This window comes from Phalangium opilio, unplaced genomic scaffold, assembly GCF_054372755.1.
Source record: "Phalangium opilio isolate 3A_F unplaced genomic scaffold, DU_Popi_V2 ptg000521l_1, whole genome shotgun sequence".
In the NCBI taxonomy this organism is placed as follows: Eukaryota; Metazoa; Arthropoda; class Arachnida; order Opiliones; family Phalangiidae; genus Phalangium; species Phalangium opilio.
The window spans coordinates 210,605-237,150 of record NW_028324240.1 but is presented as its reverse complement, the minus strand read 5'-3'; the positions used below and the strand labels follow the sequence as shown (position 1 = coordinate 237,150).

At 40.5% G+C, this 26,546-nt stretch overlaps 3 protein-coding genes across 3 annotated transcripts; 2 read left to right on the top strand and 1 right to left on the bottom strand.

Annotated features, from left to right (window-relative positions):
* Window positions 1–3,236: 3,236 nt before the first annotated feature.
* On the top strand, window positions 3,237–4,307 carry LOC149589649 (uncharacterized). Its single transcript, XM_089861824.1, has one exon. The coding sequence runs from the start codon at window positions 3,237–3,239 to the stop codon at window positions 4,305–4,307; it is 1,071 nt and encodes a 356-aa protein (XP_089717950.1).
* Window positions 4,308–5,640: 1,333 nt separating this feature from the next.
* Window positions 5,641–6,945, top strand: LOC149589648 (uncharacterized protein F54H12.2-like). The gene has a single exon (XM_089861823.1). The coding sequence runs from the start codon at window positions 5,641–5,643 to the stop codon at window positions 6,943–6,945; it is 1,305 nt and encodes a 434-aa protein (XP_089717949.1).
* A 652-nt stretch (window positions 6,946–7,597) lies between these two features.
* On the bottom strand, window positions 7,598–12,673 carry LOC149589647 (uncharacterized). Its single transcript, XM_089861808.1, has 4 exons — window positions 10,666–12,673; window positions 8,783–10,479; window positions 8,424–8,713; window positions 7,598–8,335 (listed from the first exon to the last, which is right to left on the bottom strand). Exons 1-4 carry the CDS (start codon window positions 12,460–12,462, stop codon window positions 7,872–7,874), a joined length of 4,248 nt encoding a protein of 1,415 aa, XP_089717934.1. The 5' UTR covers window positions 12,463–12,673; the 3' UTR covers window positions 7,598–7,871.
* Between the last annotated feature and the right edge of the window lie 13,873 nt (window positions 12,674–26,546).

Below are 26,546 nucleotides of genomic sequence, written 5' to 3'. Positions count from 1 at the left end.
TTATCGGTCATTTATGGCAGAATCTGCGCGGAAATCAGGTAAAACGAGAAGTACAAGCTAAGTAAACAAATTTTGTACTTTAATTATAACCCGTTTAAGATGAATTTCGCAAATTTTATTGAAAATTAAGATATTTGAATTCGGTCATATATAGCAGAGTGCCAGTGGAACTCTGACAAACCAATCCTAAAGATATAATAAAGCTGTTTCTGACAACGTAATGATTATATAACTGTGTAAAAATTTCAAATAACTTATAATTTATTACCTATCAAGAGATTTGATTTATGTTATATATGCCAGAACTTCTATTTTTAGCTTTATTTAAGTAATAAAACTATTAATTTACTTATTTTGGTTTTGTTTGAATAAAAATGCACAATTTTTCGAAATTTTTCTGGCCATTTTGACGAACTTTAAATAAGTACTTATGATTAAATTTAGAAATCTGGACAGTAGATAGAAAGTGTCACTTCTGGCCCACTGGCGTCAGTCAGTGCCAGATGGCACCAATAAATATGGCGTCAATGGGCGCCCACATCATTTTTCTTCTTATGGCGCCAGTGAATCAAACATTTTTCCCCCCAATATTGTTGTGACGTCAGTGAAACGTACATGACGTGTCGTCCTATGGCGTCAGCCCATGGCGTCAATGTTAGGCTTAAGCGTCATATCCGACAACGCGGTAAATAACCCTTGTCATACACGCGGTTTAAACGCCATGTTCACTATAAGAACATGATTGGTCTAAAAGAGCGCCATGTTTACATGGCCAGAAAGTCACGTGACATTAAAGTATAAAAGACGAGGACGGTTTAAAGATAAGGCATTCTACATCCTTCCTTGAAGTACCGATCCAGATCCGAAAAATGTAAGTATAAATTTCTTTAAATATAAGTTTACGGTAGTTAATTCCTCCCGCATTTATCGATATGGATTTAAGTATGCAACACCCCTTTACCGGACTAGTGGCTGGAGTCACCGGCTGTGGGAAAAGTGTTTTCGTAGGGGAATTAATTAAACATAAGGATATATGTATTTCGCCCACCCCCGAAAGAATAATTTGGTGCTATACGGAGTATCAGTCGAAACTATACGGCGCTATACTATCCCATACTCCGAGTGTAGAATTTCACGAGGGCTTATTAGATGTTAGCACCCTAGATGCTAGTGTGAGGAACTTCGTTATATTAGACGACTTACTATGTGAAATAGCGAATAATAAGGACGTGACGAATCTTTTCATTAGGGGTTCGCACCATAGGAATACCTCAGTTTTAATTTTAATGCAGAATCTTTATTATCCCGGGAAGGAAATTCGTACCTTAAACTTAAATGCCCATTACTTGGTTATATTTAAAACACCACGTGATCAGTCGGCCATTATCCATCTTGCGAAACAAATTTCGCCGGGAAATAGTAAGTACGTGGTAGACTCTTTTAGACAGGCGACTTTGGAACCTTACGGATATCTATTTGTAGACCTTAAGGCTAACACCCTAGATATCCACCGTCTAAGAACAGGTATACTTCCAGGTCAACAAGCAGCACTGTTCATACCGAAATGACGGCCATCCTTGAAGCGAATTTTTTCCGGATTAAGGGACGATGGGTAATCAAGGAGCTGACGATGTACGTGAAGGAGACCGACGTCCACGAAGTCTGGATCTTCCAATCCCCATGCAAGTTCTCAGAGTTATCCGTCAAGGATAAAAGGCAATGCAGGTGGCTCTCAAGGAACACTTGCGATCTAGCATTCGAGGAGGGAGACTACCCATACGAGACGACGCAGGAGGCCGCCGACTATATTCGAGCTAGAGCATCGTCATACGTGACGAAAGGAGCGGAGAAGGCCGAAACCCTATCAAGATTCTTAGGGTGCGAAGTTATCAACGCCGAAGACTACGGTTGCCCGAGATTATCAAGTATCGAGTGCGATACCCCCAGGGCTTGCACTTTTCATAGGGACAGCAACAACTGTACCTTGGTGAAGGCGTCCAAACTAGCGGAATGGCTCCGTCAAAACGAGTCAACGATAATTTAAATTTTTTAAAATATATTGCAAATTGTAACTCATGTCAAAGAAATGCCGCAATTAAATTTGCCAATAAAGAAGCGATTAAATCTATTGTCGAGTGTTGTATAAATATCCTACGGGGCAATGTCCCTCTTTCAGTGGAGGAGAAGGAGCGGTTGAAGAAACATCGACACGTTATAAGAAAGGTTACGTCCAACATACTCCCTTCAAAGAAAAGGAAACTATTAATTCAAAACGGAGGTTTCATCCCTTTACTTCTCGGACCGTTACTATCTATCATTAGTTCAGTAGCAGGTGCGGCTATAAGTCGAGCTATAAAGTAAAAATGGCGCGAAAAATGTTATTAATTTCCGAAGAAACGTATAATAGGTTAAATTCAAATAGCGGTTTAAAAGTCGACACTTCAATGGAGTTGGATAAGGAGGATAAGTTGAAATCCATCATAAACGATACTAAATTAAACGATACTGATAAACTATTAAGATATAACCACGTACTTTCGAGGGAAATTAGTAAAACGGTGAAAAGGGCGAAAGTAAAACCAGCAAAAAACCGGAATTGGGGTCCTGAAATCGTCTCTTCGGTTCCTTCCTATAGCGCAGCTGATTGTTTGAACTTGTACAAATGGATTGACCGTATATCAAAAATAAGATGGACACACGCCGGAGAGTTAATATATGAGAACCGTAAAATCATCGGTTCAAATATAATTGATTTATTAGCTTATACCGCGAAGAGTTCTAAAAAACAGTCGTCCGTCATTGGTGGTCCACAGTTTTACCAACTTTTGTATACGGTTAATGTACCAAGAACATTAATTAAAATTAGAAAAACAGACCCACCCCCGCCTGAAAAAAGTGAAGCGAAGAAAGAAAAAGTGGAGAAAGAAGAAGTGAAGGAGGATTATTATTTGCCCGCTCAGACTGGTGAGGGTTTCGGAAATTGGATAAACTTGTAGCACTTGTTTTAAATAAAATACGATTCATTTACATTCCACGTTTCATTCATTTTAAGTATTCCGATATGGAAGGTTGTGATAATCAGGTGGGTACTTTTGTGGTGTTAGCCAACCTAGTAGACACATTTTTTAAATCTCCTAAAATTTTAACTGTGGTTTTAGTAATTGCCATATTCCTAATTATAGAGGTTAGCGATTTTCTCTTCAGGCATTATCATAGTGTAACCAACTGCACCCTTAATGGATAGACTAAAAGAGATTTATTCTAATGTTTCTGACCCGGGTTCATATGGAAGTGTTCTCGGGCTATACCGAGCGGCTAAAGAGGCTGGGTTAAAGGTTACGGTAAAAGACGTGGAGACATTTTTGAAAACACAAGATACGTATACATTACACAGGAATGCTAGAAAAAACTTTAAGAGAAATAGGACAATAGTTTATGGGATCGATGAGCAGTGGCAGATTGATTTAGCCGATTTGAAGAACCTAACTCGTCACAATAAAGGGTTCAGATACCTCCTGTGCTGCATTGACGTTTTCAGTAAATACGCCTTTGTGGTGGCTACCAAGGACAAGAAAGGACCAACCATCCTTAGGGCTTTTAAGGCTATTCTCGAGTCCGGTCGCTCGCCGAAGCGAGTGCAAAGTGACCACGGTAATGAGTTCATATGCAGGGATGTTCAGAGAGAGTTGAAAAGAAGGAGGATTGAGTTCTTTGCCCCGGATTCCGAACAGAAGGCTACGATAGTTGAAAGGTTCAACAGAACTCTAAAAAGTCGCATGTATCGGTATTTCACGGAAAACAATACCTATAAGTACATTGACGCTCTTAGAGACATGGTTCAAGCTTATAATAACAATTATCACCGATCCATAAAGTGTAAACCCGTTGAAGTCACACCCGAAACATCGAGACGGGTATGGGAAAACCTTTACGGCGATATAGACTTCTCCCCACCATTAAAGTATCCTTACGATATTGGTGACGTAGTCCGGATAAGCAAACATAAGAATATTTTCGAGAAGGGTTACTTGCCCACGTGGTCGGAAGAACTTTTCAAAGTGGTGGAGAGATTACCTCGTAGTCCACCGGTGTATAGGATCCAGGATTTGAATTCGGAACCGATTACTGGTATTTTTTACAAGGAACAATTACAGAAAGTGGGTAAAAACCTAAATTCTAGCGTGTTTAAAATAGAAAAGATATTGAGGAAACGTCGCAGACCCGACGGGACGCTAGAGAAGCTAGTACGTTGGAAAGGATACTCTCCGTCTTTTGACAGTTGGGTTCAGGAAATAGATATAGTATGAGCTTTTACATCACTTTACCTTCCGACTCGTCGATGAGGTATTTCCCCGACAATACGAGAAGTAAATTCAGAACGTACCTCCCCGAACCCGTAAAATTACAGGGATTTTACGAAGTAGGCTTAGCGGAAATTAGCTACCCGCACACTTGGGATAATTTGAGTAGGACATGCTCGCTTATACTCGTGAGTAATGGTAGAGTAGTATATTCTACAATCATAGAGTTACCCGCCGGATATTATGGTAATATCCAGGACCTTATCGAGCAACTTAACTACGTCGAGGATGACGTGGCGGGCGTTATTACGCGTGAACCCTCAATTCCCGCCCAGCTCAAGTATTCCTTTAGTTACATAAAGCGCATACGAAGAGTACAAATTTCTCTCAAAGAGGATTATTTGTTAACTATACCGGGGGAGTTAGCTGTTATTCTCGGATTTTCGAAAGATTCCACGGAATCAACGACTTTTTCCCAGTCTACCATAGCCACGTACCCCTTTGACCTCGACGCGGGACTTCATTCACTCTTTGTTTATAGCGACGTGGTCGAGTCTAGACCCGTGGGAGATGTGCACATACCTCTACTAAGAATCGTTAGCGTGCAGGGTAATGACGGAGAAACGGTAGACAAAGATTTCCCTAGACCGCACTACCTCCCCCTCGCCTGCAATACTTTCCAGTCAATTGAAATTAACATAATGAGTGAGCTTGGTACCCCCATAGATTTCGTGAGAGGAAGAGTTCACGTTACTCTACACTTTAGACCCCGTAGAATGTGGTCACCATTATAAATTAGAAGGTAAAACAGGTCCTCGTGTCATTTACACTTGAAGTTTTAGATGAAGAACGTCGTCAAATCAAATATGTCCTTTAACCAATCGGACTACGATCAACACTTTCTAAACCAGATCGGACATGGTGGAAAATTTGATTATTATAAACACTTTCATTCCCAAATTGGTAATTCCTTAGCGGTATACAGGGGACTTCCGGTGCAACACGGATACGGATTGGGAAACTTCATTTCATCGGCCTTTCGCCGGGCTATACCATTACTGAAAAGGGGTGCTTCATACCTCGGGAAAAAATTTTTGAACACAGGTGCAAAGGTCGTGGCCGACGTGGCAAACGGTGTAAACGTGAAAGCATCCGTAAAATCTCATGGAAAAGCCGCGGCTAAAGACGTCGCCCTTAGTGCGGCGGAAGAAATCCGAAAAATGACGGGGAATGGTAATAAAAGGAAACGCAGGTCTAGATCACTCGTCAGTTCAGCCTCGGCAAGAAAGAGGAAAGCAACGTCCTTTAATCATCCAGATATTTTTACCTGAAAAATATAATGACACATGTCCATCCAGGTTCACATGGGTCGGTCGGCTCCGAAGTTGAACTTTTCGACATACCCCTTACCAATACCAGTATTCTGAGTGGAGAATGGGTCGAATACAGCCCCATCTCTAACATTAACGAAAATTCGACAATCACGTTTACCGTGGCTGGTAGTTCCGCCGCGTATTTGGACTTGTCCAAGACTTTACTACATCTCCAAGTCAGGATTGTCAACCCGGCCGATGGAAAAACAATCCCAGCAGCTGCTGATAAAGTTGGACCGGTAAATAATTTCCTGCATAGTCTTTTCAGCGAAGTACACCTTTCAGCTCAAGAGAGATCGGTCACACCATCGCCGCAAAACTACCCTTACAAGGCCATGTTTCAAACGGCGGTGACATTCGGAGGACCCGCCAAAACTAGTTTTCTTACTAGTTCAATGTTTTACAAAGACACGGCCGGAAAATTTGACGTTTTGGACGATAACGAAGGGTTTAAAACACGAGCGGCCTTTGCTAGAAAAGGAACAATAGATATGGTAGGAACTGTACACTTGGATCTTTGTCAACAACCTCGATACTTCCCAAATTTAACGGATCTCAAATTCAAGTTTGTTAAAAGTCCAAACGAATTTTGCGTGCATGCAGACGGTGCAGTTAAATGGAAAGTGGTTTACGAGTTAGCATCCCTGTACGTTCGTAAAGTAAAATTACCATCGGAAGTGTTAATCGCCCACGCTAAATGTTTGGAACTGGCAACCATGAAATACCCGATTATTCGCACGGAATGTAACTCATTCTCAATTAACAGTGGTACAAAAATATGTGTTAGAGATAATTTATTCATGGGTCAACTACCCAAAAAAGTTCTTTTCGCTCTTGTAGATCAAAATGCATATTTGGGTGATTACGGAAAGTCACCCTTCAATTTTCAACCTTATGATTTAAATCATATCGCCTTGTACCTTGACGGAGCTAGCGTTCCACATAAACCTCTTACCCCAAACTTTTCTGGTGGTCAATATATGAGATCTTATACTAATCTTTTTACTCAAACCTCTCAATGGTTATTGGACGAGGGAAACTACATTTCACGGGAGGAATTCCCCAATGGGAATTGCATATTTGCTTTTGATTTAAGTCCCGACCTCAGTAGTTCAACTTCTCAATTTCAATTGATAAGGAATGGTAACTTGCGATTGGAATTAAAATTCGCCAAGGACTTGCCCAAGACTATCACAGTTTTATATTACTCTGAGTTTCAGAATTTGGTTGAGATTGATAAGAATAGAACTGTCATATACGATTACAACTAAAAGATTATGAACACTACGCAATTAACTAAAATTATGCAAAGGGATAAATTCACCAAAGATCTGTTTCGAGGTGTTTTTGCAGCTGACCTGCTACCCGAGAAAGTAAAGTTTTTCCCTTCACTGTATATTGTAAATACTGGCTCTTCAGAAACTGAAGGTCAGCATTGGACTGTTATTTACTTTTCTAGTAACAAAAATACCGAGTTCTTCGATAGTTTCGGAAACCCGCCGGACATGTTTCAATTCAACGATTTTGTAGAAAGAAACAGCGTTACCGTAACTTTTAATTCTAAACAACTTCAAGGAAATTCCAGTCGGACATGTGGCGGATTTTGCGTATATTTTTCTCTGTATAGATGCAGAGGTATTAAAATGTATAATATTTGCTTAAAATTTGTAAAAGATAAGAATTTGAACGATAAAATGATATCGGAATTTATGTATAAGAGATTTTTAATAAAGTTTTTTTGATTGAATTTATGTGTTTTTTCTTTAAATCGCGCGCGAACTTATTCCTACACGCGGGAAATTTAAACACGCGCACGCGGTCGGTCCCACGCGTTGGGGGCTTCATCCCCTTAACCTGAAAAAAATGTTTGCCTAAGTTGTATGAAATAAGAGGGATGAAATTTGTATTTAAAAATTTTTATTTTGAATGAGAAACCGTAGTGTCACGGAGTAAAACTCATTCGAGAAAAAAAACAACTTAAAACTATACAATTAAACATTGAAAATATATATACATTAAATTAAACTTATAAACTATACATAGAACTATGAAATTTTAAAGGAAAAGGGTTGGGCGTGGACCGATTCGGCCACTTCGCACCAAAAGGGTATGGGAGGAGGGCGTGGACCGGTTCGGCCACTTCGCCCCCAGGAGGGAATGGGAGGGGATAGGGTTACAGAAAGTTATACATTTGGAATTATTCCTTAATTTTAAAATGACCATGAGCGTATGTAGACACCCCATCGATGATGAATCTCTTATCATCGCAGGGGTTAAGAGCGAGTTTCTTCTGAGTGATGGAAAATAGTTCGTGTTTAACACTGACTATCCTCTTCATCTCCTCAGTGGTGAGTTTACGTTGAAGCAGGCATTCCTTGTATTGAGCGTGACGTATCTTCTTTTTGACTACGCGACGACAGATTCCCTTCGCCGTCTTCTTTTCACCTTTTGCCGACAGGATGCTGTACATTTTCGGCCGCAAGCCGCAGAACTCCTGAATCTGGACGCTGTTGAGTTCGTCCTTGAACTTTCCGAGGGCCTTCTTGTTCTCTTCGCTGAAGAGAGGATGTTCCTTGGGGTAAGCGGAAAAGTCGAACATCTCCTTCATCTGGGCAAAGTCCCGGGGCAAATCGTCGGTGAAAATCTGATAGGTCAGGCTGTCTGCAATTATACGTAAAACATTTAATTAGTTAAAATTGAAAGTAGAAAAAAGGATTTAAATCTAGTAAACGTTTTTAAAAAATCATACCTGTGTCGGTAAAAAGAAGTTTGAGGTCGTCGCCATATTTTGCCTTCATAGTGTTGTAATGGAAGTCGTACATGACCAACTTTGAGAGGTCCAAGATGGCGAAACCGGTGTAAATGGGTCGGTCCAACTTGAGGGATTTCTTCAGACGATGGATCCCGACCAGCTCGTTCCTGAAGATGGTGAACCTCTGGAATGTCGGCGAACTGGCCTTCTTGATTGCCATCTCCCGGGTCTGGACAAGGTCAAAGTTGATCCTGTTGCGGAGGTTTTCCATCGTCTTCCCGAAAACACTGTTAATAGATAAAAATTTTGATTAATTTACGTGTGAAATAATAACTTAGCGTAGCGTAGATGCGTACCTATTGTTGGCCAACTTGAAAAAATCCTTCTCAAAGTCGTTCACTGCCTGCTTCCTCTTCTCCGTGTTGAACTCGATAAATGGTTTTAACCACGCACCCTGCTCGAATGTGAGTATTCGATGGATTTTCCCCAATTTCATCCCCTTAGCGATGTAAAACTTGAGATTCCGGTAGTGGAGAACATATTTCTCCCTATTGTAGAGCGAGGGAACTAACTTTGGAAGGCTATCCTGTACGTTAATTTTCAGTTTGTTCAACTGTTCAATCGAATACGGTGAAAGCTCATCCGCGTTAATAACTCTACGTTCGGGTGCTAAGGGTAGACAGTTATGTTCTTCGTGCAAACTTTCCGGGTACTCAAGATCCACCTCCAGGATAAATCCCTGAGGATCATCGTCTGGGTGATTCAAGATAATTTCACGAGTGAAATCTTGACATGGTTGAATCCATCGAAATCCTCTCATCGGCAGGTGATGACACATTACGGTGCCGTAAAGGTTATTACAGTCTAGGTAGGTAATGTAAGAGCTACGTTCTGCTGGGTTGAATGTTTCGGGGAGATCCTTATTATTGGCTATGGCTAGTCTATGTGTAATTAAAGAAACGCCCCCTCTTATACCCTTCTCAATAAAGAGATGCATATCTGGATCCTGGAGTAGTTCCAATTTCACTTGGGTCATGTGAAGTGCGCTTTGCCAAGCGAAACCAGGACCTGTATATGCATGCGCGCAATCTAACTTGTAATATTCTAGACACATAGCCCTGAAACTTTCAAAAACATCCGCTAGGAGCAGAACGTCGGTCTTAACGTATAAATCATGGTACTCACCGAGGTTAGTGAGTTGGAATTTTTCCCAAACCTTTTGAGCTTGAGAATAATCTTCCTCACTAACCTCTTCGTCAGTTAAGGAATTGAAGAAGGCATCCTTGGGTGGCAACTCGGTCTCGTCGAATTTAGTCTCGCAGTCGAAGTAGTCATAGGGGTAAACCTGCTTCCTCAGCAGATGCGGAACTTCGTCAGCGCTGAAGGCAGAGTTTAAACACTTGAACTTATCGGCTCCTCCTCGAGCCAAATTCGATACGAGTGTCTCTAGCGATGCCGGCATGAACCTAATTGAGTCTAAGAATCGTAAATTACCCAGAGAAAACGAAATGTACGTTTCGGAATTCGTGGGGATACACGTAATCTTGTGATCTTTGACCAATCCAATTTTGTCCATGATAAGATGAGCATCGTAACGAGATAAGTTATGCATGAAGACCGGAACGAAATTCCGGGTCCTCAGTTTCAGGTTACACGAATTATGAGCAGCTCCCCTGTAGGCTCCGTTAGTGTGGTCGTGGTCACGAACTTTACAGTCATTTACAGTGAAGGGCTTGTTACATAAGTAACAGGATTGGGCCGAGGCAAATTGCGCCTTTTCTAAGTTTGATAGATTCATGGGGGCGTTATCTTTAATCTTACGCTGAATAATCGCGTCTTCACGCAAAAGGTTTTCTAAAAACTTTTCCGTGGCATCTATCCCTCGATAAGTAACTGGTTTAGAGACTGTACCGTCGTGACTAACAATGACATAACTAAACCCACAGGAGATATGCTGCGAAGTTTTCGTGGTTGAAGAGAGGTCGACATCGGGATCGCATCGGTGAACTTTACGGAGAATAGACTCGAAATCGGCATAGATGACGTATTTAACCTGTGAAAAAAAAAATAGAAATAAAACTATATTAGATAAAATGTAAACAAAACATTCTCTATCTCCCATGCATCTTATCGTCTGCTTTATTTATCTTGCTATAGGCGCCGTCTAACGTTAGCCTCAGTAAACTATTTTGGCGCGCTATTCAAAATACCCTGATAAATAGCAAAAGTTTTAGTTTACCTTCTGTTGCCATGCGACGTTTGTGAATTCCAGAATAGGTTCCTTTACCGGCATCTCGATCTTCTGGGGTCCGTGAATACTACACTCCTTGATGTGTTCCCTGTAGTTTTCCTCCGAGTTTACACCGGAGAATCGATGCAGGCAATAACGGCAATAATAGTTCGTGTGTGCGTGTGCGGTGAAAACCTTCGCTAGAAGTCGACTCATGCTTCGGATTAAGCAGAAATGCTTCTTCTCACCCTCGGTTAATAGCAATAAATCTACTTGACGCGGTTCCTCAACTCTGTTGGAACTCACGTAAAGGGGGAAGACCTCTTTCTCGAATCCGAATACATTAATCGAAAGGTTATTCACCCGTTCGAAATTCTCTAATTTACCGGTATTTACTTCCACGGGGAACGTAATACCGGCCATGTCCAATTCGTTACTATACTCTAGGTACTTTGTTACACGTTTAGGGTTATTATTTTTAGGGTGTAAATGTGCCAAAATTGACCATAAGAAACACTTATTGTCTGTATTTTGCACATTTAATAGGGCTTTTTTAGCTAGAAGACTTTTAGGGGTTTCAAAGTACGTACCCCCGTGAAGCGGGAGGTACGCTATGATATTAATCTGCAGGAAGAGAATTTTATCTAAAACCCACCCGCTACCTTGCGCTTCGTACTCCTCCATTAAACGTTTCAGAGTCCTAATACTAAAGTCTATCTGTCCGGGGATAACGTCGGGGTTCAAAATAGTAAGGTTTTGGGTTCTATGATAAATTAAATTTTCTACTTCCTCGTCAGTGTCGGCTAACTGACGGGTGTAGCGAGCCCTGACAGTTAAATACCACTTAATCCCTCTATCCCTAGCCAGTTTATTACGCAAGTAATTTTCGATCGCTGCCCTATGTCTACCTACGTACAGCTCTACGTCTGTCTCAGTCGCTACGGGTGTGAAACGTGCACAAAAAATAGCCCTACCGAGTACTTCCAGTTCCTCCAGCTCGTCGTGAAGAGGAACTTCCGGTGACGCAACGATGGGTTCCTCCTCCTGCTCTTGACCACCACCACCCTCCTGCTGATCCATAAAGCGATGGATGTCGCGGTTCTCCTGGCTGGAAAGGGCTGGGAAGTCCTCCTCCTGGTCCATGAACTCGTTCAGGGCACGATTTCCATCGTCGGACAGCTCATCCAGATTTTCGCAAACGGCGGATGGAGGAGTTCCCAGTAGAGGTCCATTGATGACACCCTCTTCTCGGTCCATGAACTCGCTCAAGGCACGATTCCCATCGTCGGACAGTTCATCTAGATTTTCGGGAGAAAGGTCCGACGACACCCTACGAGTGACGCCGGAAAGGGGGCCGAAAACAGAGGAAGGAATAGGGTTGGACGTGGACCGTTTCGGCCGCTTCGTCTCAGGAGTGCATGGGTCGGACGTGGACCGTTTCGGCCTCTGCGTCCCAGGAGGGATAAAGGTAGAGGTTGAGGGGCCCGAGAATGGGATAACAGGAGGAACAAAGGTGGAAGTTGATGGACCCGAGAATGGGATAGCAGGAGGAACAAAGGTAGAAGTTGATGGTCCCGAGAATGGGACAAAGGTAGAAGTTGATGGACCCGCATTGTTCATGAGGGGGTGTGGAACCTTAAAGTTAGAGTGTCGGGCAGCCGCGTGTAACGTTAAATTCGCAAGTCTGGTAAAAACGGCGGGACATTGCGTGCATGGGTATTTAACACCCCCGTGTTTCTCCCTTTTATGTCTCAAAAGTTCCCTGTACCCTTGGTATGAACACTCACAAATATTACACTTAAACATTCTCAAAGAATGAATGAGATAAAGATAATCTCAGAAAAATCGCGAGTACTTGTAAAAATCGCAAGTACTTGTAAAAATCACAAGTAATTTCGGTACTAGCCCGTAAATTTTTTCTTACCCTCTGCAAAATAACTTCCAACGGCAAATGTTACCAAGTATTGAAAAATACTATAAAGCAACTAGGGAGCAGGCTGGAACTCGTCTGAAGTCAGGAACAAAAGTGACTGAGTTTGGACACGTGCCGGGCTTTTATACTTTTGGCGTCGTCCATTTAATCTTTGGGTTTTCCCATTGACGTCACGACGAGAGCCGCGCCATGTTTCGAAATCCACGCCATGTTTCGAAATTCACGCCAAGTTTCAATCTAGTTTGTTTACTTACAAGTTTCCTAGCATAAACAAACATTGCAACCCGAACTATCACCCCATGTCGACACTCGGTGCCAGAGTTTCCTACAAGCGCTTATCGTGATTTCTAATTATTGACATAGACCGTTTATTTACCGTCCGAGTTTCTCTATTCACGTTCACCGACCTCGAAAACCACACCATGTTTCGAAATTCACGCCAAGTTTCAATCTAGTTTGTTTATTTACAAGTTTCATATCATAAACTAACATTGCACCCCGAACTATCATCCCATGTCGACACTAACCGCTTTCTACAATCGCTTATCATGATTTCTAATTATTGATATAGACCGTTTATTTACCGTCCGAGTTTCTCTATTCGCGTTCACCGACCTTGTTATTTACATTTCCTATCCTTGAAATAGGCCTATCAATAAAGAGAAATTGGTCTAAGTTGAAATAATTTCTAAAGTTTATATTTAGAAGTATTAAGTTGAAATAACTCCTAAAATTTGGAATATGCCTATATATTTAGTTATATAGTATTAAATTTGAATATGAATAACTCCTAAAATTTGAAATAGGCTTATATTTAGGTAAATGAAAAAGTATTAAATTTGAATCTTTATTATTTAAAGGAATATGTCTATATATTTAGTTATATAGTATTAAATTTGAATATGAATAACTCCTAAAATTTGAAATAGGCTTATATTTAGGTAAATGAAAAAGTATTAAATTTGAATCTTTATTATTTAAATTCAATGTATTACAAGAATTTTTTAGAGTTGCATACACTTAGAGAAACCATTTGCTTACAGAATTGAAAACTTAAGAAAGTGGAATTATTAAAAATATTAACTATCATCTCGATATTTAAATTAGACACGGCATTAGAATAATGTTCATCTACACGTTCACTCCATTCCGTCATTATACAGTCATGCTGTAATTGTGAAGGATGGTCGATAATGCAGCCGTTGCACGAATTCTTTATTCCCTCAGTTAGTTGTTGTATTACTATTCCCTTAATCGCACTCTCCACACGTTTCGCTTCGGTAATGAATGTCGTCACCTGAATGTGTTTTTCCAATAGCTTCTCCCATAGGAATGGTCCTATGGCAAATCCATTCCTAGTCGGGTATTGGATTCCGTAGTTCGCTCCTTGACCCTGGATCACTTGGCGAATATTTAACATCTTCCTATCCTGATAAGTTACAAGTTGAATTCGCTTGTCCATCGATCCCTCGAAAAAGCACGTGGTGGGTAGGGCGTCGTCCTTCTCGAAAAATCCGTTTATGATGTCCTTCATTCCGTAAAGTTGCATATATTCCTCCTCGCTTAATACGATCCCAGTTGAGCCATCGGTCATTCCCAGTCTAATCCTACAGTCTGCCGTCACACTGACTGATTTAGTAGAAGAAATCTCGAACACGTTGGAGTTGTCCCTAAATATTCACATTAAATATGGTAATCACATTAAATGTGATACAAACCAAGATTATAGTACTAAGATTTTATTGGAAATTATACTTACATTTTCAGATCTGGATCGGCACTTCAAGGAGGGATATAGAATGTCTTATCTTTAAACCGTCCTCGTCTTTTATACTTTAATGTCACGTGACTTTCTGACCATGTAAACATGGCGCTCTTTTAGACCAATCATGTTCTTATAGTGAACATGGCGTTTAAACCGCGTGTATGACAAGGGTTATTTACCGCGTTGTCGGATATGACGCTTAAGCCTAACATTGACGCCATGATTGATTCACTGACGCCATACACGTCGTGTACGTTTCACTGACGTCACAACAATATTGGGGGAAAAATGTTTGATTCACTGGCGCCATAAGAAAAAATGATGTGGGCGCCCATTGACGCCATATTTATTGGTGCCATCTGGCACTGACTGACGCCAGTGGGCCAGAAGTGACACTTTCTATCTACTCTGGACACCCCCTATTTTGTTTGTTTTCACGTGGTTTTAAGAATTTATATTTATCGGTCATTTATGGCAGAATCTGCGCGGGAATTAGGCAAAACGAGTAGTATTAGATATTTAAACAAATTTATTAAATAATCGGGTCTTCGTACTTTAATTATAACCCGTTTAAGTTTATTGAAAATTAAGGTATTTTAATTCTGTCATATATGACAGAGTGCCGGTGGAACTCAGACAAACCAATCTTAAATAGATAATAAAGCTGTTTTTGACGTATAATAAATTAAATAGCGTATAATATATTAGCTATGATGAAATTTGAGCTATGTCAAATTTTCCTAACCGTCTATTTTTAGCTTTATAATAATTAAACCATTAATTTTCAACCGTGTCTTTATAAAGTTTGAAACATTTACATCATGAAGATCATATTATTTTGTGATATGCCTGTTATAGCAGATTCACTCTGCCATGAGAGCATAAGATATTCATCTATCATACAGAATCTGTTATATATGGCAGCCATGGGCAGAACATTATCTGGCATATAAGACAGCTTATGTCATAAATGGCAGCCATAGTAATAACATTATCTGGCATATATGACAGAATATGTCATAAATGGCAGCCATAGTAATAACATTATATGGCATATATGACAGAATATGTCATAAATGGCAGCCATAGGTATAACATTATATGGCATATATGACCGGTCATATATGACCAGAGAGAAGCTCAACAGGGTCTTCTTTCCCTGCTGTTTTTGCCAAGCCCGTTCCCTTGGCTGTGGTTTCGATAGATAGTAGATAGGAACATTCGGATTCTAGATTTATTACTTCCCCTTGTCGTTTTCACATAACGGGGGACATGCTAGGCTCATCATGGTCCCAGCTATTCTACCGAAGGGAAAAACCATTAAAGGAATTAAAAACCCTTCGAGCTTTGACTCTAGTTAATTCCTTAATATCTGAATAATACTCTGTAAGATGGTGCATAAGTGACTTAATTTCTTTAGTACTTTTATCGTCCCTTAAATAATCGTTATTTGTGTCTCTTCTATTAGGTCGGTTAGAGAAGAAAACCGCACACTGGGGGCAGTCAAATAAGTAATGCATGACGTCTGCTTCTGCTTGACCACAGAAGCAGACATCATCTTCACTATGTCTGAATTTGAAAAGATACGCCACAAATTCGCCATGCCCGCTTAGAACCTGACTAAGAAAATGGTCGGGAACTAGCGATATCTGAAATGGTATGTATTACGTCCCTTTTCAGAACAAATCCAATCGGATTGCCAGCTTTCGAGGCAAAATTCATGCAGATGTTGTTTAATAGTTCTCTTGGAGTAACCTAATTCCAAATCTATGATTGGCTTTGCGCTGGCCTCTTTTGCTATAACGTCAGCACTTTCGTTACCAGGAATCCCACTGTGAGCTTTGACCCAGGAGAAGCTAATTGTCAGCCCCTTACCCATAATTACGCGCAAGAGTTCTCTTATATTGTAAACTATTCTTAATGAATTTTTATCTCCAAATAAAGCCTCTATCGCGGATCGACTATCGGTAATTATGCTGATTTGTTAATTTACCCCGCTTAAACGTGTACGACAAAGAAAAACAAGTAACCGACTCAACTTTAAATTTAAAATTGTAAAAACATTTATTTAAAATTAACCACTAATCATCGTATGTCATTCTAACAACGTCAAACAAAAAAGAACTCGGTTTACAATCAACTTTCATGTATATATATATATAGGAAAAAAAATAATTTTAGCACACATGTTTTTTTCATAGTCCCAATAGATAAATAATAAATTAAAACTTCCAAGATATTTTTTATTCGCCTACTACACGGTCGAAGAAATTGATCTACTGAACACCGCTTGTAATTACCCACCTCAATGCAAGTTCATTAGCGACTAGTTCTGCGGTAAACACTGTCGAATGATCGCTAATTCTAATTTTCCTTTTTCTATTTCAGATCCTCTATCCATTATACAAAAGGCCGCGCCCACCCCGAGATCGGATTTCGACCCGTCGGTGAACACGTCGAGCGAGTCTCTATTGGATTCCCACTCCCCGAGGGTAAGATCCCCTCCACCCCATGACGAAGGATGATGGTCCCACTTCTCCTCAAGGTAAGTATTTTCAAATTCATTGTAATTAATACTAACTTTTTCTTTACAGGAAAGTATCTTCCTCCGCGATCGTATATACGATTGGCATAATACCAGCCATTACGCAAAGTGCATCGTTGGATATGGTTCTATAACCCGCAACGATTCTTAAAAGTGGAACCCTCTGTACCGACTGTAGCTTTCTTTTTAGAATGGAATTCTCGCTTTGGCGCCACCAAGCACCACACGCGTAAGTAATGGGTCTTTCTAAACAGGCTTTATAAATCCTTTTTAAAGCTGGACCTTTGACAAACCACGTGGATCTTGCTATCCTAGCTATCTTGGCAGTAAGGTTTACAATTTTTTCTTTCAGGTACCTAACATGAGGGATAAATTTAACCCTATCGTCCAAGACCACCCCCAGGTAAGTCATTTCCTTAACATTCATTATATTACGATTATTAATCTTAATTAATAGGTTTCCTTGCCATTCTACTTTAACAGGCGATAGTTAGCGCGCTCATCTCACTTTCTGCAAACGTAAGTTTATATAGTTTTCTCCAGTTATCTAGAGAACATAAGGCCCTATTACCCGCGATTTCTAATTGATTCCTTGACGGACCCCAAGCAATAACCACTAAATCGTCAGCAAAGGCCTGGATATGGCAGTTTTCTCCCAATTTATGATCAAGTGCCGAATCCGCAATTAGGTTCCATAAGATGGGCTCACTACATGAGCCCTGTGGACAACCCTTGTGAACGTCCCTTTCAATATAGGTAGAGTTTGTCTGGTAGATAACCTTCCTATCACTAAAATAGCTAACAAAAACTGAGAAGAGATTTTTTGGACAGTTAATGGAACGCAATCTATGCATCAGCGAGGGCCACCACACGTTATCAAAAGTTCCTTGAATATCAATTGAAATAACCGCAACATGAGAGAGTAAGGATGGGGGGGATGGAGGGGGAGATGGGGGATTGATGACGTCACGTGATGGTTTTGGCGGGAAATTTGAATTGTTGAGCCACCTGGTGGTGGTTTTCTTGATGACGTCGCGTCTAATTTTTGATGACGTCACGTGGCTGGTACCTATAGGGATAGGCTTATGCTATTGTAGATCCTGGTAGGCTTATGCTATGGTAAATCCTGAAAGATAGGCTTATGCTATGTTATTCTAGGTTTATGCTAGTTGTAAAACAATCGGATTTTAAATGAAAAACATTTAATTAGCGTGATAATAACATACATAATTAAGTTAAATTAATAATAAATTGGTTAAATATTTAAAAAAAACCTCCTTAAACTTGATTCAAGCCGTATCTGAAGATGTTTTTTTCTATACCGGACTAATAAAGCGCCGTTGGTAGGAAGTCGAACCCTGGAATGGAAACTCAAATGTTGTTGAAACAACACAGAGCTGGACGCATTACCACCAGGCAACCACACGGTTTGTTAATAAGCTCCTTTTACACTTTTTTAGTCGCCGTATATGATTTTGAAATTGTTTAGCAATTTTCATATCGTTAATTTTTCGATTTGCGGTAAAAGCTTTTAGGAAGGCTTTCGTACTTTTCTTCTTACTTCTATGAATAAGATAGAGGGCGCTATACTGCCCACATACGCTACTTTCTAACCTCTGAAGTTGTCGCTTACCAAAAGTCCATTTTCTGCAGTTTAAAGATAAAAATCTTCTTATACTAGGCAGAAATGGTGGCAAACCGTAGCTATCGAAATAATACCCTACACGAGCTCCATCTATGAAGGCCGATACCCAGTGAGACCCCTTTTCATAGTGCTGATCTAAATTTATAATTAACGATGCGGGATATCTGGTAACCTTAGGTAACCTATTTGATGCGAAAACACCCAAAAAGTTGGCCGTATCTGATAAAGCGAGAATCAAGTCTACGGTGTTGGTTGCTGACATTTTAATAATCGACAATTACGTTTCTATTTTTATCGATTTGAATCATGCTTTGAAATTCGGCGTATACAATGCAGACTGCGGCTTGCGACAAAGGTTTAGCGAATCCCATGTCCAATCTTAATTGTCCTTGCTTAACGGGGTTCCAGTGGTTTGTTTCGCTAGCAGATAGGTCCGGTGTCAGATCAAAAGCGTAGAGGGTTAACCCGTTGGCAAACTCGTTGGGAGTAATATCGTTACCGTCGTCTTTATAATGAATACCCGTGCCCGCGAACAATGTTTGATAAGCTTGTATATACAAGTTTTTACCGAAATCAGGAATCAACGGTTTCGAGGGTATTTGTTCGTTATCGAGGTACAGAGACAAAAAATTTAAATCCCAAGTTTTAAAGTTAAAGGGATTCAGAGCGTAACTGCCCTTGAACGCCGCGTTGGAAACTATTCCAATAATGACGCGATTAGGCTGAGGGCCTAGATATATATTGTTAAAACTCTCGGTGCTACTTCCGGTAGAGATAGTTTTAGTTTTATGTTCGGTGCGCGTAAAATTATATTTGGCAGTACCGTTATTAAGCGCGGCTTCATGCGCTAACAATATTTTAGGACTGAGTTTAACTTTACGTACCGCTAGTGCTGCGTCTAGTATCTTGACTTTACAGTTTTTTTAGAGTGGCTGTTTCTTCACACATTAAGGCAAACTCGTCCTTGTTGCGAGTAAACACGACTTTAAGGTCCACCCCGTTTAAGAGATATTCGGGAATATTAAACACGTCACTAAACACGGGTGTAAAAAATTCAATCACGGCCAATTTAGCAGCTTTAGCCATTCGGGCGACAAAACCTTTATTTGAAAAGTCGTCAAACTTTCCGTTGCGTCCTTTTCCCATCCGGCCATCATAAGGTGAGATTTTTTGGCCGCGGGTCCGTAATTTGAGACAATTTCGATAAAATAAGTGAAGGCGTAGTTTTGAGCGGCTGAAGAAACTCGGGTATTGTTCAAGAAAACATCGCAAGTTCTCCACAATGCGTGGCCAGCGTTGTTAACGAAAGCTACCACGGCTGCATCGGGAAGATCACTTCCATCTTCGTTGGTGATTTTGACTTTGTTGTAATGCATGGTGTGGGCTACATCGATGTAGCTATCTCCATTGCCCGAGATGAGGTATTCGAGGGTAGAGCTATCACCAATGGCCGCCAAGGGTTTGGCCCATACACCTTGAGCATGTTCGACACTAGTTTGAATCGGCACAGGGGCAAAAATGTCCAATTCACTCTTAAGAGCTTGGAGAGAAAACATGATTTTTTCAGGAGCTAAATATATCGCGTGGCGTCTGCTTTGAATGAGGTATTCGAGGGTAGAGCTATCACCAATGGCTGCCAAGGGTTTGGCCCATACACCTTGAGCATGTTCGACACTAGTTTGAATCGGCACAGGGGCAAAAATGTCCAATTCACTCTTAAGAGCTTGGAGAGAAAACATGATTTTTTCAGGAGCTAAATATATCGCGTGGCGTCTGCTTTGAATGACGGTGATAAACTGATAGGCGTTTAACTTTGCGTCTCTTTATCTTTAATCCTGAACCTTGCTGAGCAGCAGTCATGTTCTCATAAGTTTCCTGCAATCTCTTTTTCGCGGCACTTTTCACATTCTGACCTTGCATTACGTCACCAAGAATCTTTTGTCCCGTACTAATGGCTCTAGGTGCCAGATACTTTGCACCTCTAATTAATAAGGGGCGTGCCCATCTAAATAACCCTTTCAGGGCGCTCCCAATCCCGTGACCTTTTTGGTGGGGGGTCCCTACAAATACTTTTGACACCCCTCCACCCCCTACCTGATCTAAATAATACCTCCTATACTCGCAACGAGACTCTAATGTTTGGGGTTTTGGCATGGTCTAAAGTGTAGTTTTACAGGTCGACGTTCCAAACTCGAATGACGCGGCTTGGCCTAAACTATTCCTTATATCAATGTCTATAGTATCAAAGTAACGTTTAGCAACTTTAACGTAATGGGGAGAGTTAAATGATTTAGTTATAGTCGAACCGTGAGGTTTTTCGCTGTTTACGCCTACTATACGAAGTAGCGGGGCTACCGTATCGCCTATAAATTCATTAGCTACTATATCGGAATAAAGAAACAATTGGTCGGGAATAAAATAATTTAAATTAGCGGGAACAGAGCTTCTATAGGATTGGCTGGTTTTATCTGAAGGGCAAGAGAAAGACGTACTTTGGCCTTTTGGGGTTTTAAATCCTAATATCCTTTTCAAAGTGGGAGAAAGAGCCAAGATACCGTTAGGTTGAATAGTTAAAGAAATGTAATCAGAGAAGGGATCCGAATCAAATTTAAACTTTGAACCGTATTGAAAGCCGTTTAAGTAGGGCTTCTAATGATTTGTAATAACCCCCGGGAACTATAAAGGCCTCGGCTTTAACAATAGGCTGTGATTTTCCGTCCCGACCTTTTTTATTTTCATGCGACACCACCTGCACGTGACCTTCCTCACTGGGGATGTTAAAAAAGGACATTAGGTACAAAACTTCTACTAGAGCAACCTCCCAGTCATCCCCGATCAGCTCTATAGCCTGGGGCAACTTGGTAGTGTACGAAGACGTCTTGTTGTTGTCATAAATTTTCATGCTAGCGTTGCTGGGGAGCGTTAGGTAAAAGGGAGACTGCATATTTAGCCGGAATCCAAGAATTCATAGAAGGGGGATAGCCTAGCCACTTTACAAAGAGCTCCTTTTGTCCTCTCCTAGTCCGCTTACGAATTACTTTCTCGATCTTGTACGTCTCGGGTCTAGCTACCGACTGAAGTTCCATCCCGTAAAACACCCCCTTTATTGGTTCCCCGTTTAAATCTTCTAGTTTGAATACAGGAGGGCGTCTGTATATTTTTCCCACTATTTTAAAAACCTCTATTGTGTACGTTCGCTCGTACCCTTTTTCAAAAATCATCTTATTTCTACTTACTCGGACGTATTCGCCCACCTTTAATTTTTTCCCGTAAACTTTCTTTTCGCTAAAGTACTTTCCGTAAACATTTTTAAAAACCTGAAGGACATTGGTACCAGTAACTTCCAAAGGAGTCATTTTTATCGCGGAATGCACCGAGTTATTGTAAGCCTTAACCAGGTCATCTAGAACATCTATATATCTATTGGTATTCTTTTCTGTAAAATACCTGTACATGCGTGACTTTAAAGTTTGATTTAATCTTTCCACCATACACGCTTTTATATCGTCATTCTCGGTTGTAAAAAATATAACCCCTTTCTCCTTCAAGTATCCTTGTAATTGGGAATTTCTAAATTCAGTACCCTTATCCGTTTGTAGTTTCCTAGGGACCCTCTCTCTAAAGACAGACTTAAAAGCCTCAACCGTTTCAACACCGCTTTTGGATTTTAAAGGTACGGCCCAGGCTTTTCTGCTAAAGCAATCTATTACGGTTAATATGTATTTGTACCCGTCGTTATACTGACTCAAAGAACGCATGTCGTTCAAATCCGCCTGATATTGATCTCCTATGTTAGTTACAACCACCTTGTTTCTTTTAAACTTTCTAAAAACTCTCTTATGTAAAGTGTACGCGTCTTTTCCCTTTAACCAATCTAGTACTTGTTTCTTACTAATCCCTTTTAATTTTACTGCTAAATATAATTTTTCAGCACCCCCGAAACTGGCAGGGTGGGAAGGGTTAAAGTAGATACCTTCTAAAATTTTGGAGATTTTACGTACGCTGCCCATCTCGGAGACTCAGTTTTAAGTTTTTTAGCTGCTGACTTGACACTAACTTTAGGAGCTCTAGTTCTTTTGATTTTAATTTGTTGGGGTATTGTTTACGAGGCTAGAAGGGAAAAACTAGAAAGTAGGTTTGTAAATGCGTAAAAACCTCTAGGTTTTGGGTCTTTGTTAGAGGAAGGCTTGACAAATTCTAAAGCTATATCTCTAATATTCGAGCCGGGTATTATTGCATCATTAACTATAACTTCCCCACTATCTGTCCACCTAAGCTTTTCAGGGGTAGTGGACAACTGATCAACGATACTTTGTACATGCCCTATATATATAAGGGGGATATCGTCTAACCAAGCCAAGTTATAATAGTTGGAGGTCGGTTGGGGGACCGTAGGTATAGGTTGCCTAGCGATAATTTGTAAATTATTATATCTTTGTAGAGTCTGTTCGTATAAGCGCCATTTTGAAGCTTCGTCTAAATCTTTACGAGCTAAAATAACATTCATCTCATTGTCCAATTCCGAAACTACTTGTTGTTGGGGGTGTGGGAACGGGTCGTTTTTAAAGGTAGAGCTAGGGACAAGGACCATTTTTCTGAGCGTACTGCATTTTTTACTGACTACCTCCGGTTATGGCTCCGATAATTGAGGAAACGAGAGGGAAAAGGAAAGAAAAGAAACTACCAACCTCCTGAACTAATATATCACGTTTTGTTTTCCAAGATATTCTCTTATTAGCAATTTTTCTAAGTTTTGCTGAATGCCTAGCTAATCTAGCTTTCTTACTTTTATTTAATTTAACGTTACCGTGTAAAGTATTTTCAACTCACTCTGCGATTGCGTCAATTAAGGGTTTCTTGGCGTTACGTAATATGATCCTACGTTATTTTCGAGGGGATTTGGCAATAAGGGAGAGCAAATTTCTTTGCGACCGAACGGCATAAATGAAGAGATGGCTAAACACCCATCTACTATTATAATTATTTAGGGATGTAAACTTCGCAAGGGTTGTCGGGAAATATTCCAGTCCTAAGTCTATGATTCTCGGGGCATCTTTGGTGTAGATCGAATAATAAATATCCGAAAGATAAACTAGTAGCGTCACGGTAGGCGTCGACAGCGAAACGCCATTTATCGGCAAACATTTGTCTAGCTATTATTGAACTTTGCAATTTGTCTCTAGGAGATTTCATAAGAATAAGATAATGAGCATTCAAAGAAACATCTCTAGAGTCTTTGGATCGATGGAATACGTTTTGGACGATATAAATTACACTCAAGTTGCGATGATGCGTTCCCTTGGTAAAAAGAGAACCAACTTCTCCTTTGTTCTCGGTCATCAAGTCATCAATGATTAAAAGGCAAGACTTACCGCCTGTATACTCTGATAAATCTGGCATACCGTGTTTGAAAACCACAAATTTTCTCAAACTTTCGAAAAAAGGTTGCCATTCACCGTAGAACCAATGTATTTCGCTTATATTAGGTGAAAACATGGCTTCCCTGTTCTCTAATATTTTTAAAACTAATTGAGTTTTCCCGCTTTGAGACGGGCCTGCTATCACCATGTTTAAAGGATGGTAGAAAGGATACATGACCTTACCCTTTGACTTTCAACGAACGAATGAGATAAAGATTGTTAAGTGTTTGTATATATATTTATATATATATATATATATATATATATATATATATATATATATATATATATATATATATATATATATATATATATATATATATATATATATATATATATATATATATATATATATATATATATATATATTTCACCGAGACGAAAATGACTAATTGATAATATTGATCAAAAACAATATGATTAGACTTTATATAATGACTAAATACATGCTGACTAGATAAATAAATACATAAATAAATATCACCGGGACTGACTAGATAAATAAATAAATAAATAAATAAATAAATAAATAAATAAATAAATAAATAAATAAAAAAGAAGAGACCCCTCACAGAAATAGATACTGTCGAATGTGCTCAAACTCGGTAACCGTAAGGTAGCGTGCGGAAATCTTCAATTAACCTAACCTTATCCACCACAGTTCTATAAACCTTGGACTGGTCGACACTTATAACAGTGTGATCAGCCTTTCGGCGTATTTGCTTGGGGATTGGTACTTGGATTGGTTCCGCCGGCGGTTCGTAAATGCCTATAAGCCCCATTAACCGATCCATGTTAACCAAATCTTTGGTGGTATGGTTAAGTCGGAACCCCTTAACCTTCATCTCGACGGCTGTCGATCCAGTAACAGGGTTCACAACTCGGTATGCGTAGTTCTTACATCCACCACTCGCATATTCTTCGATGTAGGCCTGGGGTCCGTACTTTTCAAGCTCATTGGTCATTTCACCTAGGAAATTCCCAGTTTCGATTTCGACGCCCCCTGGTGTGTAAACGTACAGTATCGAATCAGTGTCTGTATATAAAACAGACTCTCCCAAACGTTCTAAGTAGGAATAAAGCTTAATCCGAGCCATGGCAGTGGTGTACGCCGCGATCGGAACACTGACATTTTTATTAATTGGGTCAATCTCGTTGATATAACACCACTTAGCAACGCAAATATCGTCGCTAACTGGTATCAACGTCTTGACCTCAATTGCTGGGTCATAGAACAAGTTAAAGAACTTCTGTGGATCATCGAAGACTTCAACCTTGTCAAGCCGAGTCCTCTCACCAAATTTGCCCCAAAACGAATTCAAACACAGTTTGGCGATGGTACGCTTGCCAGCGTTCTTCTCGATACAGCTAGGATCAAGTTATACCCCTTCCTTTTCGTAGTACTCGGCCACGTATTGATCTTTCTGCGCTTGGGTTACTACGTCAGAAGGCCAGCCGCTACTTTCCTGTTTTAGCTTCAGAAAGCAGTTGACGTAATTGTTAAAAAGCCCGCCTGATTTAGTTAAGGGGTCGTACTGAGATATTTTGTACGACCAGGCTTCGTGGATTTTAACAACCACGTAACCCTTTCTAACCGCTAAATGGACTTCGTCCGCCACAAACGTCCCCCTAATAACTCTTTCCTCGTCGGAATGTGTGCAATCCCCCTGATATTTGTTTTCAGCGCACAGCTGACACAGGGCAAAGCACAATTTCCCCCCGATCTTTTGGGGTAAAACTGGGTGGAAGAGGTTACGAGGGGGCAGGATATCCAGTTTAATAAAACCTTCAATCTCGTTAATGGGTGGGAAGTTGTCTGTCAAGATCGTAGTGTGGCCGTAAGGTAGTTTACCGTATTTGTTACACCATGGATATAGACTAGTGACGTCGACATATCGAATCTCCTCTCCCGGCTTAACCTTGTGATGAAGACAAAGAGCGGAAGTACGCTCCCCGAAAAATGCGCTACGGGGATTAAGTGGTTCCCACGCATCGATTTGGATATGGATGGAAGATAGAAAGTTGTTAATTTCGGGCTTTTGCTCCCTCAATTTGTGGAATTCGCATTCCCACATTTCGATTACCTTATACCCCAGCTCCCTAAGCCTCTTATTACAGTTCAAAGTATCAGTATAGCGGGAGTGTAAAGTTTGGGTGACGTCACCGTGCAAAACCAGGTCTCTGTTTACCGGGAAACAGGCTCTACACCCGTGCCAAAAACAACCTTGAAATTGGTAGACGACCTTTTGATCTGCGCCAAGATCGTCTACTAGAAGCCCGTCGACTTTAATGTTCAAAATTTTAGGTTCGGAACCGTTAAAAGCCGACTTAATTATGACCCCGCGCTTATGGGCTTCCCACCTCAGCCACTCGATGGCTACTTTAGATTGAGGGTCTTTCATTCTATAGCCGTAAGGTGGAACAATTCCAATTGAATTTGGCGCTAGGTGGTCCTTCCTGAAAACGGCGTTGCAAAGCCCGGCAATTGTCACGGCAGTGTTAAAAGGGTTAACGTCCGCAATCTTCTCAAAACTCTCCCTGTACTTTAAGCACCCCTCTCTTAAAATCCTAACGTCCAAACG